Source organism: Sinohyriopsis cumingii, chromosome 13, assembly GCF_028554795.1.
Source record: "Sinohyriopsis cumingii isolate HCF-2022 chromosome 13, ASM2855479v2, whole genome shotgun sequence".
In the NCBI taxonomy this organism is placed as follows: Eukaryota; Metazoa; Mollusca; class Bivalvia; order Unionida; family Unionidae; genus Sinohyriopsis; species Sinohyriopsis cumingii.
Window position 1 is genome coordinate 77,237,312 of NC_142973.1, and position 17,060 is coordinate 77,254,371.

At 35.3% G+C, this 17,060-nt stretch overlaps 1 protein-coding gene across 9 annotated transcripts in view; it reads right to left on the reverse strand.

Moving 5' to 3' along the window:
• Positions 1–17,060, reverse strand: part of LOC149785854 (uncharacterized) — a 305,885-nt gene that overhangs the window by 38,646 nt on the left and 250,179 nt on the right. For 8 of the 9 annotated variants that reach the window (XM_089979816.1, XM_089979814.1, XM_089979815.1 and 5 more), the window contains 2 exons: positions 7,284–7,359; positions 3,818–3,870 (listed from right to left, as the gene is read on the reverse strand). In XM_089979816.1, the coding sequence (XP_089835942.1) occupies positions 3,818–3,870; positions 7,284–7,359 (129 nt within the window). Of the gene's footprint in view, positions 1–3,815; positions 3,871–7,283; positions 7,360–13,897; positions 14,012–17,060 lie in introns of those variants that run through there. The other variant, XR_016425467.1, reaches the window with a different exon arrangement.

Genomic DNA, 17,060 nt, shown 5'->3' on the forward strand with positions numbered 1-17,060 from the left:
AAAAATCACATATCTGCTTGAGGTAGTTTAACTATGATTACAATGCAGTTATTCTTCACTATAATGTTAATGAGGTAATTTAAACATGAAGAAAATGCAAACAAAGTCCATCACTATAATGCTGTTAGTTATTTTAGCTATGACAAAAATGCAATTACAGTCCCTCATATAATGCTGATGAGGTAGTTTAAATATGATGAAAATGTGAATAAAGTCCCTCACTACAAATTCTGATGGGGTAGTTTAAGTATGATAATGCAAATAAATAAAGTTGTCCCTTGCTATAATGCTGATAAGGTAGTTTAAATATGATGAATTGCAAACAAAGTCCCTCACTGCAAAACTGTTTAGGTACATTAAATATGAACAAAATGCAAATAAAGTTGTCCCTCATTACAATGATGTTTAGGTAGTTTAAAGTGTGTTATTCACTATAATGTTGTTGAGGTAGTTTAAACATGATGAAAATGCAAATAATGCTGTCCCTCACTATAATGTTGATAAGGTAATTGTCCCCACTATAATGCTGTTTAGGTACAGTTTAGGTAAAATGCAGTTATCCCTCACTATAATCTCTATGAGGTAGTTCAAATATAAAAATGCAGTTGTCCCTCACTATAATCTCTATGAGGTAGTTTAAATATGATGAAAATGCAGTTGTCCCTCACTATAATGTTAATGATATAGTTTAAATGACAAAAATGCATTTGTCCCTCACTATAATGTTGATGAGGTAGTTTAAATATGATGAAAATGCAGTTGTCCCTCACTATAATGTTGATGAGGTAGTTTAAATATGATGAAAATGCAAATAAAGTAGTCCCTTACGACAATGATGTTTAGAGGAGCCATGCAAAACAGCATTAAACATTAGCTTATACTACCATACATCCTCATATACAAGTTGGATCCAGATGCAAACTGCCTAGGTCCAGATCTGCCATTACACAATGAGCCAGTGGATCAAGATCCACATTGTATGCAGATGGGCCAACTTATATGTGAGTATAACTGGTAACATCCATCCCAGAATGGGGTCATGTGACCAAAACCATGTAATATGAAGAACTGTGTTATGCCAGGGATTTTCTAGGGTAATTGGGAATAGGATCTTGGTCCATCCATCAATTTGGGAAGTAGTTTGACAGATTAGGAACAAAGGTGTCAACCATATATTGCTAAATTAGGAATTCTGCAAGATGTTGAAACATTTTAAAAATGGGAGAGGGACCACTTATTGGATACAAGAATGACTGCATAATGAGGTGTTTTAATGCATGGGACAAAAATATTAAAGTGTACCATTAGGAAGCAAAGACTACCACAGGTTATAAACAAAAGTTATAAACTACTACCATGAAACCATACAATAATATGTCATTAAAGTTGTTTAAAATATTAAAACGAATTTTTCTAGTAAAGTACATGCTCTCTTTATAGACATAACTGCAGGCAGACATGGATGGTGTATGAGTATTATAACTGGGTAAGTATTATTGAAGAAACGTACTTTAATAGAAAATTATATTTCATTTTCAAATATGTTACCCAGTCATAATACCTTAGGAAATAAAATGAGTCAAACTAATTAGTGAACAAACCTAAAAGCAGATACAAAAATACCCCGTCAATGTGCCTCAAGTGGCATATTCTTATTTCGATGTGCCATTACTTCTTTCTTTTTTTGAGAGATGGATCCAATTTAAATTTAAAGGTTTATCAATAATATCCTTGTGAAATGTTTTATCTGTCCAAATGAAGATACATGTTAACAGGGCAAAAGGAGCCTAAGCATTCCCTTTAACCACTGAGGTTTCTTTGTATAAATTATTTATTTACAGTATAACCTTTCTTGAGAGAACACTGCTATGAGAGACCACCTGTTTGAGAGACTAGAATCTCCATGCACAGATTTATTGATTATATAGTGTTATGACCTGTTATGAGACCACCTGTCTTAAGAGACCATTATTTCTTGGCAGAAGGGGTGATCTTTCAAGACAGGTTCTACTGTATCTATTATAACATCAATAGTTTTTTCCAAAACATAATTAAATTATTAATTGCAGATAAACAAGGAGTTGTTTTATTCTTACATAACAATTATACATGTATGATATAAATTTAACAGGTACAAAACATAATGAAAGATCCAAAAATTCTGCTAATATAAATCTGCAAGAACAGAAAGATTATGCTATTTTGTCCACTTCAAGCAAAATGTCTTCTTGAAGTTTAAAATATTTGTTTCAAGTCATAGATCATCAGCAAAGTGCTGCAACTTTGACTTGCTTGTGTGTAGCAGTTCAAGCTTTTCTTTAACACATGAGTGTGTTGTCAATAGTTTTTTACTGACAGAAATGAGTGCATATGCCTGCTGCAGCTGTCTCAGATGCACTCTCAATTTAAAGAATAAAAAGTTAAATGACTAATAATTATTCATGGTTGCTGAAGATTAAAGTAACTTTTAAAGGGTAAGTATCATTTGGTATCGATTCATAAATATGGGTATTGATATGAAAAGGTAAAATACACAACAGATTTTTCTAGTAAAATACACAACGACATACTGATTAATTGTTTCACCTCTACTGTTATCTCAAGTGAAATCTGATGCAAAAACCTTTATTCAGACCTGTGAAATTATCTGTGAAACAAGCAAATTCAAGGAATTTTTTATCCCAGTTTAATCACAAATGGCAATACAATTATAAAGTGTAAGGGAAAGTAAGAAGACAAACTGAAATATTGAACCATAACCTTAACCTTGATGATACCATTATAAAGTACGTAATGCATCTTTGACAGATGATGGTGAATTATACCAAGTTTCATTCATTAATTTCAAATGACTGTAAAGTTGTGTAGCAGAAGGAAACATGTGAGTAAAACATACGATATTGAGCCAAGACCACGATTTTGATCACAACTTAAGTGATGATGCAGTTACACAAGGCTTTTAAATTATATAACAGAAACCATGAAAGAAAACTTAAAATATTCAGCTGTGACCATGACCTTAAGATATGACCTCTTGTGTGATAAGTGACACACATTAAGGTGATGAAGTGCACCAATCCAATGGCTTTATGGTTATGGAGTGATAGGGAAAGTGTCATGAAAATGAATGAAGATAGGACTTCTAATGTGACAAATGGCTTTACAGTTATGGAGTTACATAGAAAAGTGACATGAAAATGAATGAAGACAGGACTTCTAAAGTGAAAAATAACTTTACAGTTATGGAGTTACATGGAAAAGTGTCATGAAAATGAATGAAGACAGGACTTCTAATGTGAAACATGACACATACCTTCTGGTGATGATGTATAATACCAAGTGTCATTTCTTAATTTCAAATGGCTTTAAGGTTATATGGATTAAACAAGCAAACTGTGGATCTATAGAAGTTACTGCGGTAATAAATTATCTTCAAGAGACTGCATCAGAGTGTGCACTGGCCTGAAGCTATCTAGTTTTGTAGATCACTAAGTTTCAGTATTGTAACACTGTACTATTTCTCCTGGTTTTGTTGTCACTTTATATATCCTTACATATCCAACCCTTAACAGATGTCAGTTTTTGTTGTCAATTTATATATCCTTACCTATCTGACCCTTGACAGATGCTGGGTTTTTATTTCACTTTATACATCCTAGCTGACTGACCCTTGACAGACGCTAGTTTTTGTTGTCAATTTATATATCCTTACCTGTCTGACCCTTGACAGATGCTGGGTTTTATTTCACTTTATACATCCTACCTGACTGACCCTTGACAGATTGCTAGTTTTTGTTGTCAATTTATATATCCTTACCTGTCTGACCCTTGACAGATGCTGGCCAAAGCTTGACATACAGCACCTTGTACCTGGAGAAGAAAAAAAAATCATACTTTTTAACATGACTAATCCTTTCAGATGCAGAGAGGGTACACCTATTATATCTAGAGTTGAAACTTACACCAAAATTTTCTGTTTGAATATTCAATGACTGTGTTCAGACAGAACTCTAATATTTGTTAGGTTAATAAAAAGCCATAAAATCTTTTTTCCTTTCTTATTTGTATCTACCTGTACTGAGAATTTTACTGAAATAAAGAGGAGTTGGAAGGAGATACATCCCATTACCTTGAAGAGACCATCTCTGCGATAAGTATGTGAGACAGCTTCAAGATAACCCAAATGGAAAAGACTCCATCTGTCTGGGAGAGGCTCTGAAAGGATTGCTCCAATTTTTCCCATTTAAGTGCATTAATCAGGATGAGAAGACATGCAGATTTGCTTATTCCTGTATCCCATTCCAGATCAGGTGTGGGAGGAATATATGCATTTGGCTATTGCAATCTATAGAAAGAGCATCAATTATTCAGGCCTTTAGCGTCCCTGACTGGTGAGACAAAGGCTGAGGTTTTGGCATTCCACCTTGTCACCAATATGTCCATCATAGGTCGATCCTAAGGAGTGTCTTTTGAGTGAAAACTGAGGAATGAAGGGACCATTCTATTTGTATTAATTCCCTCTCACAATAACATGAGTCTGACAATTCATAAGACAGATTAGTAAATGTTGAACATAAGTGTGGATTGTCAATGAGGGCATCACATTAGAAAATCTGAAACAATCATAAATAGGTCAGTGTACTTGCTCCACTTTGCTGCTTGAGAAGAGCCACCATGGTGAAGCAATTGGACAGAAAGAGAACTCCATTCCCGTGTAGATTCTGCCAGCCATCAATGAAAAGCTTCCTAAATGATTTCCATTCCAATGATGTTAGCATTTTGCGTTCACATCTATAGCAATTGTGATTGCCGGAGGTTGTGTCCAATGTGGTCACACTACCTTCAATTGCAAGAGTCAACCCAATGTCACAGGTTGGGTCTCCACCTGAACCACATAATCATTGTTATGGGGTCCCACACTAAAGTGACCAGGACTAAGACATCTGCTACCACAATGAGCAAAACTCAGCCTGCGAAGGAATTCTCTAGTGGGTGGTTTGTTCCAAATTGGCATGGAACCTACCACTGCATGAATTCAATTCTCATTCCTTGTACTTGATCATTCATTCCAGACCTAGTCAACCAAATTTTCAAAGGGTATGAGGTCTGAGATATTCTTGCTGACAAAGAGACTGCGTAGTCTCCACAATGGACCGTGCTAGGACCTGTTGTTGCATGCCACTGCAAACACTAGACCATAACAGTTGACTGAATGTGCTTTGGTTGAGGACCAACATATGAGTGCTGCAATGATGCTGAAGAACTCTGGCCAAAAGCTTTTTAGGTGTTTTGAACATGATATGGAGTCCCCAGGAAACTTGTTGGGTCCCCATGATGTCATGTTAAATCTGCCCCAATCAGCCACAAAAAGAATTAGGCCTTGTCCCTACTGGAATCTGTGATAAAGACAGGATGGGGGGGGGGGCTGTATTGTATGTAATTAAGATAGGGATGGTCTCATCAAATGCTAGTGAAAATGATTGACCTCTCTCCGACTCCTTCCTTTAGTTGTAGGCAAGTGGCATGCGCTCTAAGGACATTCCTTCAACCTTGTTGGTTGCATTGCAAATCCCTCCACTGTAGCTGAGAATGTGAGAAATGGTTGCATGTTGTGATTTCTGTCAACCTGATCATAAAGAAGAGAATAGATAATAAAGGTTGCGATTATATCTTGGGCCATGGATGGTCTATATGGTGAGGGTAGAGAGCATTGCATCTTTTTCCACCCGTTGTCAGTTAATCGCTGCTATTACAGGTATAGTATGTTGTGTCTCTGTTATGAAGTTGGCCATACTATAAATAATGCCCCACTTATTCTGTAGACTGAAGTTATTGAGCACCCTGAATTGATACTGTAACATATCATGTACATGTTGTGGAACCTATGATTCCTTGTATATGGCCTAGTCTGGGCGAAACAGAAGTAGGTCATCTATGTGTGGAGAACATTGTCCAATTCATTATGCTGGGATAGGTTACAGGCTGTTTGATCCTTGTAACTAGACCATGAATCTGCTGTGTGAGAGGATACTTTTGGTTGTTGGTTAGCTCTTTCTCTCACTGATGAGCAATAGAATTAGTGCTAGAAGATGGCCTAATGAAGGCAATGAAGTGTCAATATATAATATCAAATCTTAATACTACCTGCATCATGGCTCTATGACAGCCTGTACAGGTAAATTCAGTGAAGCTTGGCACCTAAAAGCTAAAACTGCATTGGTTTAGAAAATTTACCTGCAGTATCTGGTTGTAGTGGAAATTATACATTTGTTAAAAGTTTTCTATGGCCACTAAAGACTATCATGCACATATAAGTAAAACTACAGCCTGAACTATTGTGAAGTAGCATAGGCTACCTCTAAGTAAGTAATACTATTAAGTCATGGCAAAGTGAAAATTGTAAAGGCTGAGCTTTGTCATCATAGGAAGAAAGAAAAGTAGGAAACAGAGTATACTTCCCTCTGGAAGTGAAGACTTCCCTCTGAGGATAGAGTATACTTCCCTCTGGAAGGGAAGACTCCTCCAACTTGTAAATGTAGAACTTCCAGAGTTTAGAGGATTTTGTGAGGTCCCTCTTGCTGCTTGGCAAGAATGGAAGTAATAACTGGGATATTCACATTATTTGGTGCCAGTCCCTATACCAAGAGTAGATCACTCTGCCCATCCACCAACTAGGTGGCTAGAAAACTTTTAGCTTCTTTTAGATAAAAGTGTTATCTGGGAGAGCTGGATTTGCAAGGTAGTAGTAGTTCTCCAAAGGTATTATGATTGGGTAATGTATTTAAAGAAAAAACAAAATTTCAGGATGATCGGTTTTCTAGCTTTATTTAATGGATCTTTTACTTTGTTTCTTGATATTTATGTCAGTAAATCAGTGTTTCTCACTGAAATGCACTTGTTCAAAAGTTCAAGCACTTTTCAAAGACTACTGAGCATTTTCAAGTGCTTTTGCAATCCTTGTTGAAGATGACCACTGATTTAAGAACTATTCAAGGTAACCACCAAATTTCAAGCACTTTTCAAGACTGTGAGAACCTCATGTGTGACAGTAAAGTTATTTGCTAATTCTATTAGTTACGACTTCCTGGATGTAATTTATTTTCCATGAAGAAAAAAAATTACATAATTATTACAGCTGCATGAACTGTTTCTCTTTTCAACAAATTTTAAATCATGTCAAGCTAAGATAATGTTTGCTTTAACCAATTCCAGTTACACAAATTACCAAATTCTCTGGATAAAAACAATACCAGGAAGAGAGACAAGTGAACAGAATTATTTACCTGTGGATTTTCTGTAGATTCAAGAAGTTCTTTCAAGGCAGACACACGCCAATCTTCCTGGAACTGCTGCTGGAATCTGAGAACATGAGAGTATAATGTAATGGAGGTGCAAGAAATTGTCATTGAAAAAATATTAATGTGCATGTACCAAAGAAAGTGAAAGTACTATAAAAAAATTAACAATAAATAGACTATGGTGTAATCGAATTTGTGATTCACTAACACATTTTATCCTGAATAAGCCTATGGTCAGTATCTTATTTTATCCTGAACATCACTATGGCCATAATCTACTGTGTATGTGTTGTCTCTATAGAAACATGTGTTATACATCATAAATAGCTGTGTACTTCATCACCAAATAAGGAAATGCCAGCACAGTCAGACAGTACAAAAAAATAGTTGGAAATGTCACTGCTGACTGAAAATTTATCAATAAAATCATGGACGACAACTCAGACGTTAACTTGGATGCTAACAGAAAAAAAATATCCGATGAGAGTATATTTTCATGAGAAACTAAAGATTTAAAACGAAGTTCATGTTTTAGAATTTGATGCAAAAAATTGTTCGAGAAGTTCTGTTGAACAGTTGTTGTAAAATAATTATAACTTTTGAACTGACAGTGCTAAAAGATTCAAATTTGAACCCAATACTGGAAATTATTACAGTGTGACCCCCCTATAACAAGGTAGTTGGGAGCCATAGAACCAACCGTGTTATAAGCAACCAGGTCAGTTAGATGAAGAAAATGATGCATGTACCCCAAACATTGCGGGGGGGGGGGGGGGGAGGGGGGGGGGAGAGAGAGAGAGAGAGAGAGAGAGAGGAGGGGTAGGTAATAAATGCGGACGCAAAATTATGTGCTTCATTGGCGTGGTTACCATCTTAAATTGATGCATATTAAATGAGAAATACACCTGCAGTGAAAACAGAGAAGACATATAAAATATTCTACTTTATTCAGCGAACCATGCATTGGTACATATATGTCGATACTGTATATATCCACATGTCAATGTATAGCATGAACAGAGTATCAACACTATACTCACCTGCAAATCTTATCACATACATTGAATCCACAATACAAGTAATTCCATCAAAAATATGCACACAAATTTAAAGTAATAATAATTTTGTCACAGGTCATGTACGTCTGAATTCAGTAGAAAAAAATAGCACAATCACATAACGAATGATGAAGCACATTTACTTTTCAGTGCATCCCAAGTCACTAAAATTTAGTTTGCGTTTTAAGCTGCCATTGGTAGCATTCGTAAGCATAAATATTTTTTCCTGCAAAAGGAAGCTTTCACAGCACAGTAAACATATTCCAGTCACACTGGAAAATGAAATAATCCATCAGATTCAATTGCTTTTATTTAAGTTTGGTACTGACTTCCTTTGAAGAAAAGTTCTTTGTTTTTATTGAAGACTGTAATTGGGTTTCTTTGATGAATGGTGCATGCGTTTTAGAAGTCACCACTAAAGGACAGCTTTGGAGAACCAAACAAATGCCCATTTCTTATTGTGACAGCAACATCAAATAACTGTACTGCATGATTGAGACTGATTTTTTTTCCATTTGTTTAGTACGTTTTCATAACAATAAGTGCTTCAAAGGTAATCTATTTTCTTTGAAATTTCAGCAACCTATTTTATCTGGGTACATTTTTAAAAACTGAATTGGCCATCATTTGGTCGATTATAGTTACTGTTCCTCTCTGCCTACTGAATAGACCAAAAAGATCTTGTTTTGTTTGTGTCTTTTTTCTTTTATTTTGTTTTTTTTTGTGGGTCTTTTTATACATCTGTGGTAGCGGAGTGATGCTGCCTTCCATGCATGCACCAGAAATTTAAAAAAGGGTGAACAGACGATAGAGATGCAGGTGTTCTGGTCTGATGTCAGTGATAACAACAGAAAATGTGAGTTGTTATGAAGGATTTAAGATTAGTACAGAAAATGAGGGTGTTCTGAAGGATTTAATTCTGAGTGAAAAGAAGAGGAATTTTACTTACCATTCACATACAAATGTCAGTGTATGTAAATATATTAATTACTTGTGAGTGGCCGAAAATCTAACAAAAGATAAATTATGAGATAATGACTTGTCTGGTTGATCTCTGCTACCAGAAATGTCAACAACAAATAAATGGATATCTCACAACATACAATATTCAAGCTAGATGTCAACATAAGCAGTTTATGATATATAATGCACTGTTAAGATGGTTTGTCAATATGGACAAAGAATGTTTATTTAACAATAGATTAATTTCACTATATTTTATATCAAGTTTGCGGCTTCATTTCATGGTGCCTCTGAATTTTTCCACTACAAACCGATGGTTGTATATACAAGTTTAAACAGCCAACAATGTCACCAATAAAAAATATGAAATGGCCAGATAGTATATTTTGCTCCTACTGAGGACAAAAATCACAATTTACGACATTGGCGAAGCCCTGAGTGATCCCTGAATAAACCTTTTACACATTGTTTTTCATACTTTTAAGAAGAAAAACAATTTTTTCATGCACAAGAAAAATACATATAAAATTTCAGGAGCCATGCCACGATTGTCCTTTATCATTCATATGAGATCTCTTCCCCAAAATGATAATAAACCTCTAACGGTTTTTCCATACTATTAATAAGGATTTTTATTTCATGTATGAGAAATATACATGTATAAGAAAGTTTGGGAGCCACACCATGACCGTGTTATACACGAATTCATGTTATAACTGAGCGTGCTATAGAGGGGTCACACTTAATAACTTTTGAACTGACAGTGCTTTAAGATTCAAATCTGAACCCAATACTGGAAATTATTGTAACTTTTGGACTGACAGTACTAAAAGACTCAAATCTGAACCCAATACTGGAAATAATTATAACTTTTGATCTGACAGTACTAACAGATTAAAATTTGGACCAAATACTGGAAATTATTATAATGTTTGAACTGACGGTGCTAAAAGATTCAAATTTGGACCAAATACTGGAAATTATTATAACGTTTGAACTGACAGTGCTAAAAGACTCAAATCTGAACCCAATACTGGAAATAATTAGGGCTGTTCCAGTAAAACATATATCCCCCCCGGGGACGGCACTTCAAAAAAACTTCTGTTGGAGGTTGTGTTTCGAACTATTTTAATTCTGACAGTGGAAGGTTGGTTAGGAAAATCACTTCTGTTGTGGGTTGTGGTAACAAAATGAGAAATCGCTGGTGGGTTTGTCAGAAAGAAGAAAGAAAAAAACCCGAAAATATATTTAAAATCCCATCTACCCCGCTCCTAGCGGTCTAACGTGAATAAAACATTGAGTCAGAAAATGATGCCAGTACACGCGAGTGCACGTACTTTGTACGAATTCGCGTACTTTTAAAGCAGTGATACGCGTTCGTCAAATTACGTCAACGCCGCGGATATAAAAAAATGTTCTTTGCGCAGTATGCAATTTTTATTAAACTTTTAACTTTAACTTTAAAAGTGCATTTCGCGACGTAATTCGCGCTGCCCCAACTGTCTCACAACGCTTGATGCGACATCCAGATATCTGGATACTTCGGTTCGACACGAATGGCTGTTAAACGAAATTTGATTCGTTTATTGGCCCTGGAACAGTCATTTTATGGAATTTTAGCCTTACTTTCATCGTGAAAGTTTTACAAATGCGTGTTTCCAATAAGGGCCACACAGGAAACCAAAATGGTTGAATGACAACACGGTTTGTGTTCAGACGACGTTTTTCAGTCGGCAAATACTGGCTGGTGATAGCTATGATGACAACGAATTTTATGTATATCGGTCTGTTGTGAATTGGAAAAATGTCACTGGAAATACCAGTGTGTGATTTTGAGCCCAAAATTGATGTTGAGTGCGAGTCCGATGTACGTGTTGGATGGACAATATGCCGGTTATATTTATTAAATATACCCATGTCTAAACAAGTAGACTATGGGAATGTTGAACTTAAAACCCTAATACAACATTATGGAAGAGAAAAATTTGGCATAAGAAGCAGCAAAACACTGATTCAAGGAAGTGAATCTTTGGCAGGATTCATGTTAGTGAAAACTGACAGAGGTCTCGGAAACGCTTATAATCACGCGTATTTGGTCGCCAATTTTTTTATTTAGGCGGGCGGTAAAATTCAAATACTTGCCAGTCCTGCTTCAGTCACCTGCATAGTGGGGAAAATGTGTTGATCAGTTAGCTGTGATGATATTTACAATGACAGAATTTAGTGGTTGAAAGCCTCCCCCCCGTCATCACCATTATAAGAGTACATCAAAAGAACATGCTGCAATAGCTAAGCGGCGAGATCAAAGGCTTTGACTGGCAGCTGGGTGGGAAAATCTACTGATACTTACAGTGCTTGAATTTAGAAGCAGAAATACCCAGAGATGTACATGTGGTCATTTATAACAGTACATCAAATAAACAACTTCAGCTTTCATTCTTGTGTTCATTTCTGAGTGTAACCGAATAAGCAGTGCATGTGACCTTGGAATCATGACATGTTGAGACATAGACTTGAATGAGTATTTTGGGGTTCAAGGGCAAACTGACGAAGATTGTGAGATTCAGGAGAGGGCTAAAGTTGCTAGAACTGATAATTTGAAAGGGACATTAGCCAAGTGTATGAAAGTGTGTGATGCCTAGCTTAGTGCTTTGAATAAGACCTTCCTTGGATTGAAAAAATTCAGACTCACTCTGATGGACAAGCAAGAGCTATGTCAGTGTTATAAATATGTCAGTGCTATAAAGAATGAAGAAATTAAACTCTATGGCAACCAATAGTTACTATAATTGGCATAGTTTTCTGAGAGGGGACTGCAACTTTTCCTGATGGGACTCATATTTTTACCAAAATGGGAGCCATGGACTCTTAGTTTTAAAATCCTAACGAGACCTCTGGTTCAAAACTTTTCTTTCTGGGACAGAGATATCCAAGAGAGAATACCCAGGGGGCCATACATGTGAGATGTTGAAAATTGCACAACAATAAAGAACAGTTAACTTGTTCAAGCTAGTTATGCATATGCATTTCAGACAGCAGGCAATGAAAATAAGTGTGTGTAGATCTCAAGTTGGCAGAACCACTGAGCAACAAAAGAATAAAAAGACAAACTTTTGTATCATATGCAGATGTATGACCAAATGATGTACATGCTCTCTATGTGCAAAAATTAAATGACATTAAATATAAGAGACTGGCTGATCTGTGTAAACTCAAAGCAAGATGGATAAAATTTGACCTGTTTATGTTCGGTTCTTCCATATATATGGTATCACGGTACCAATTGTTTTTCCATATACCTCAATGCTAATGTTTTGTGAAATAAATATACTTTCTGTCCTACTTGGGCATGCATGTCACATGCTGTCATATAGAACAATGCTAGATTGTCAATTTGACAATGACATAACCAGGTACTCCATTGCATTTAAGAGAGATAACTCTACTGGAACTAGACAGGGGTAAGAGTTATCTAGTCACAACAAGCACATTTTCAGTCATGTGTACCATATTTTAAAAAAATCATAAAAAATACAAAATATGATCTAGATAGAAATTAACACAAACTCACATGTTGCCAAGAGGCTCAACTTTTTTTTAAGCCAAACAGAAAGTACAAGTCTTACATAATGCACCAATCACAGCTAGTTTTGTTCTTTAATTCTGAATACAATGTTCCATACACCTTAAGCTCCGCCCACCTGGACTTGCGCAATTGGTACCGTTATACCTATAGCAAACCTTAATTTTTCCAATAATCTGTGAAATAGTTCGGGACTGTATAAGTAACAAATATACTTAGTCTCACTTGTGAAAAACAATTTGATGAGGTACTAACCTATGTCTTATATGAATGTGTATAGAAATGTCATTGAGCTGTTTGAACTATTGTTTTCATACTTTTGCTTCACCATCAAAATCATCTTTTGAAATAAAATGAATTCTTTCAACTATGAGTTGTATATTATTCATATCAGCAATTATTGAACTTCACATAGGTGATATGGGATAAATCACATTATATCATATTATGTAATAACTAGGTCAAAGGTCAATGTACCAAATAGTATGCACCTGTCCTACTTCAAAATGTACAATTCACCTAAAAGAAAGGAATTTATATTTGTTTGGTAGGTGCAGAACTTAACATCAGAGACAGGTGGACATGACCCAATCTTATTATAAAGTATAAGCTTTGACCACTTTACACTATCTACAGATACAAGAGGTCACTAACCACCAGTCCTCACACAAAGGTCCACCTACCCATCCTCTTTGTAACACAAATAGTAAGCTTTCCTCCTTTGTAATGTGAATAAAATTGTTTCAATAAGCCAGTCAGTCACCAAATATAGTAAATCGCAGCTTCTAAGTGGTTATGTTTGGATTGGGAGGTGAAATTAGGGGAATAAAATACAGAAAAATGCCAAATATAAACACTAAGTATAGCACATCAAATGGAGTTAAAAACAGGAGGAAAGTGTTTATCTAAAAGGGAGAGGTAGCTTATGATAAAGGAATTAAAGGTGGCAAAATCAGCAATGCGAAAAATGAGAAGTGAAAGTTTGATGACCTTACCTTGGACAAATATATGGGGCAGGGCCCAACAGGTCCAAGGACAGCCCAAAGGCAACTGTGCTATAACATCCCTTACAGGACCCAAATTTCAAGTGAAGTTGTGTTCATTTCCATCTAATATAAAAGGGTGAATAATTTAGATAATATAGATACATCTAAAGTATATTTCTTCTACATAAGAATTTAATAATAATTGGCATAAGATAGAGAGAAACTTATCTCAGAGCCAAGCAGAACATACCTTATCAGTTTTTAAACTTGTAAACTTTACTGTGAGAAATTATCAAATTGCTTCTACTTACATTTGCATCAAGATTGAGGGCTAATATAATACTTCACAAATCTTCTCTTTATTTTCATAATCAGTCACTGAAAATGTGAGATTTTATTTCCTTGAAATGTTATGACTGGTGTAAGGGAGATAACTGAATGATATACATAAGGTGTGGTAACCTTGAATACATTATCCATGTAATATAGATGAGTTCATCAACAACCTGTATTAACTTCATTGCAATTAAATTATCTCAAAATACATTACTGACAAAGTGAGAACCTAACATTTAGACTCCTATGTTTAGTGGAGACCTCAAGAGTCATGTAATTTTAATTTCTAAGATGACGCAGCTCTTTCATATCACATAGTTCATATTTTCTACAATGCCGGCATGTAGAGTGCAGCCTTCCATAACCATGCAGATATCATCTCATGCCAATTTGGATTCTTGCGATGGGATGCAAAGTTTCAAGAACAGTGTGGATTTGAATGGAATGAATACGCACTGTGTGACTAAAATGGTTATCATTCTGTAATGTTGGACCAAACATGGAAATTCCACAAGAGCAGCTTGACAGAAAGAAATAGGATTAATTGAAAGTCAGTAGTAGATTATAATTGGGCTTATACAAGTGCCAATGGGAAATGCTGACTTAAGGAAACTGTTCTTGTTTGTTGGTATTCACTGCTACTTCAACAAAAGGGAATGCAAGAGAACTGAACTAACTACATGAACAATTTCAAAGCAGGAGAGTGTAAAAAAAAAAAAGGGACAATTAGAGCAGGACAATTCAAATCAAAATGGGAAGGAATACCAAATCCTTAATAAATTACCTAAAAATTACTCATGCCAGAACATCCCACATGGTACAAGTGATCTATCTACAAGTGTACTTAGAATGTTCTCTATCCTGGTTTATGGCATGCCTTACAAGAACAAGATAGTTGTTTTTGTACACATGATTTTTCATCTTTTGCAGGTACAATAGCCAATATTTGGCCAAAATCAACTATATTATGTTTACATAACTTATTTTGTTGCATGCATTCCAATCTAGGAGGTAACAGCACATACATAAAGGCATCAGGTAACACAAGTCTATATCTATCATAGCTATAGTTATCAAAAGTCCCCATCCAAAGCCATCTTGTGCTATTTTCTAAAGATTTCATACATTTTATTCTTAAAGAACTTTCAATATTTGACCAAAAGTGTTCAGCATACATTTGTTTTCCTACATCAAACTAGTATAGTTCATAAATGCCGCCCACATGTATGCGTTTCTATGGAAACACTGTGAGGCTATTCTTTCCTTTAGGTATCACGGTACCAATTGTTTTTCCATATACCTCAATGCTAATGTTTTGTGAAATAAATATACTTTCTGTCCTACTTGGGCATGCATGTCACATGCTGTCATATAGAACAATGCTAGATTGTCAATTTGACAATGACATAACCAGGTACTCCATTGCATTTAAGAGAGATAACTCTACTGGAACTAGACAGGGGTAAGAGTTATCTAGTCACAACAAGCACATTTTCAGTCATGTGTACCATATTTTAAAAAAATCATAAAAAATACAAAATATGACTAGATAGAAATTAACACAAACTCACATGTTGCCAAGAGGCTCAACTTTTTTTTAAGCCAAACAGAAAGTACAAGTCTTACATAATGCACCAATCACAGCTAGTTTTGTTCTTTAATTCTGAATACAATGTTCCATACACCTTAAGCTCCGCCCACCTGGACTTGCGCAATTGGTACCGTTATACCATATAGATCATGGTGGTATTTTCTGCAGACCTTTTGGCACTTAGTTCCAAGCCATCATTTGGTATTTGTTTCGCAAAATGGATAACTAAAAAAGTATATTATCTAGTACAATACATTTTTAAGCAGTATCATTAACTGATGATGAAACTGATGAAAAAATACTTGATGTCATTCTGATATATGGATTCTTTACTACACTACTAATCTGTTCATCCTGATTCTTTTCTTTTTTTAACCAAATCCTTTGGTCTTACTGGTACTGTGCTTTTAATAAAATTGTAACTTCTGTTTTCTTGCAATCTAAATATTTATAACGATGTGTTATTGTCAAAAGGTAAAATGTGCTTAGTGTTGTAAAATCTAAAACTATTAATTAGCAAGGGACTAAAGTAAAAAGTGGACAGAAATTATTACCATATTACAGTGCTGTTAGAAACAACAGAATAGCTGTACAAGATGTATTTTGCACAAAGTTGTAGAACTAGCACTCATATTGTCACCACATACTCTACTTAAATAATTATATCATTATTTCTGTATATTCCTATCAGTATTTTCCCAGTGGTAGTAATTTTCTGATCTGATGTTCATTACTTGTGCAATTTTCACACATCAAGAATTCTCACCGTATCATTAAAAAACAATGTAATCTGCACCAAATTGAGTTGTTTGAGAAGAAATGAATTTTTTTAACCCAAAAATCACTGAAGCTACAAGTTCTTGCATTAAGGTCTCACATTAAATAAAACTGAAGTAGCCATGATAGTAGTTTCGGATGCAACTGTACCAATTTCACCTTTGGTATATCCAGATCTTAAATGTGATGGAGGAACATAGGTCCAAAATAAACACATCAATATTAGAACCTGTTCATTGACTATGAATCAAGTATCCGAGTACAACTGAATTGCTAGAAATTTTTAATTTTTTTGACAACATCATAATTAGCTGTCAAATATAGAGTAAGCCTATAGTCTTTATGCCATCCCAACCAAGGCCCCACCACAACCACGTGACCATGCCCAAAGACATCACAGTAATAATCGCTATACAACTAGAGATGACATCTCTTCGAGAACTTTGATTTCAGTAGAGCTGTAACAGA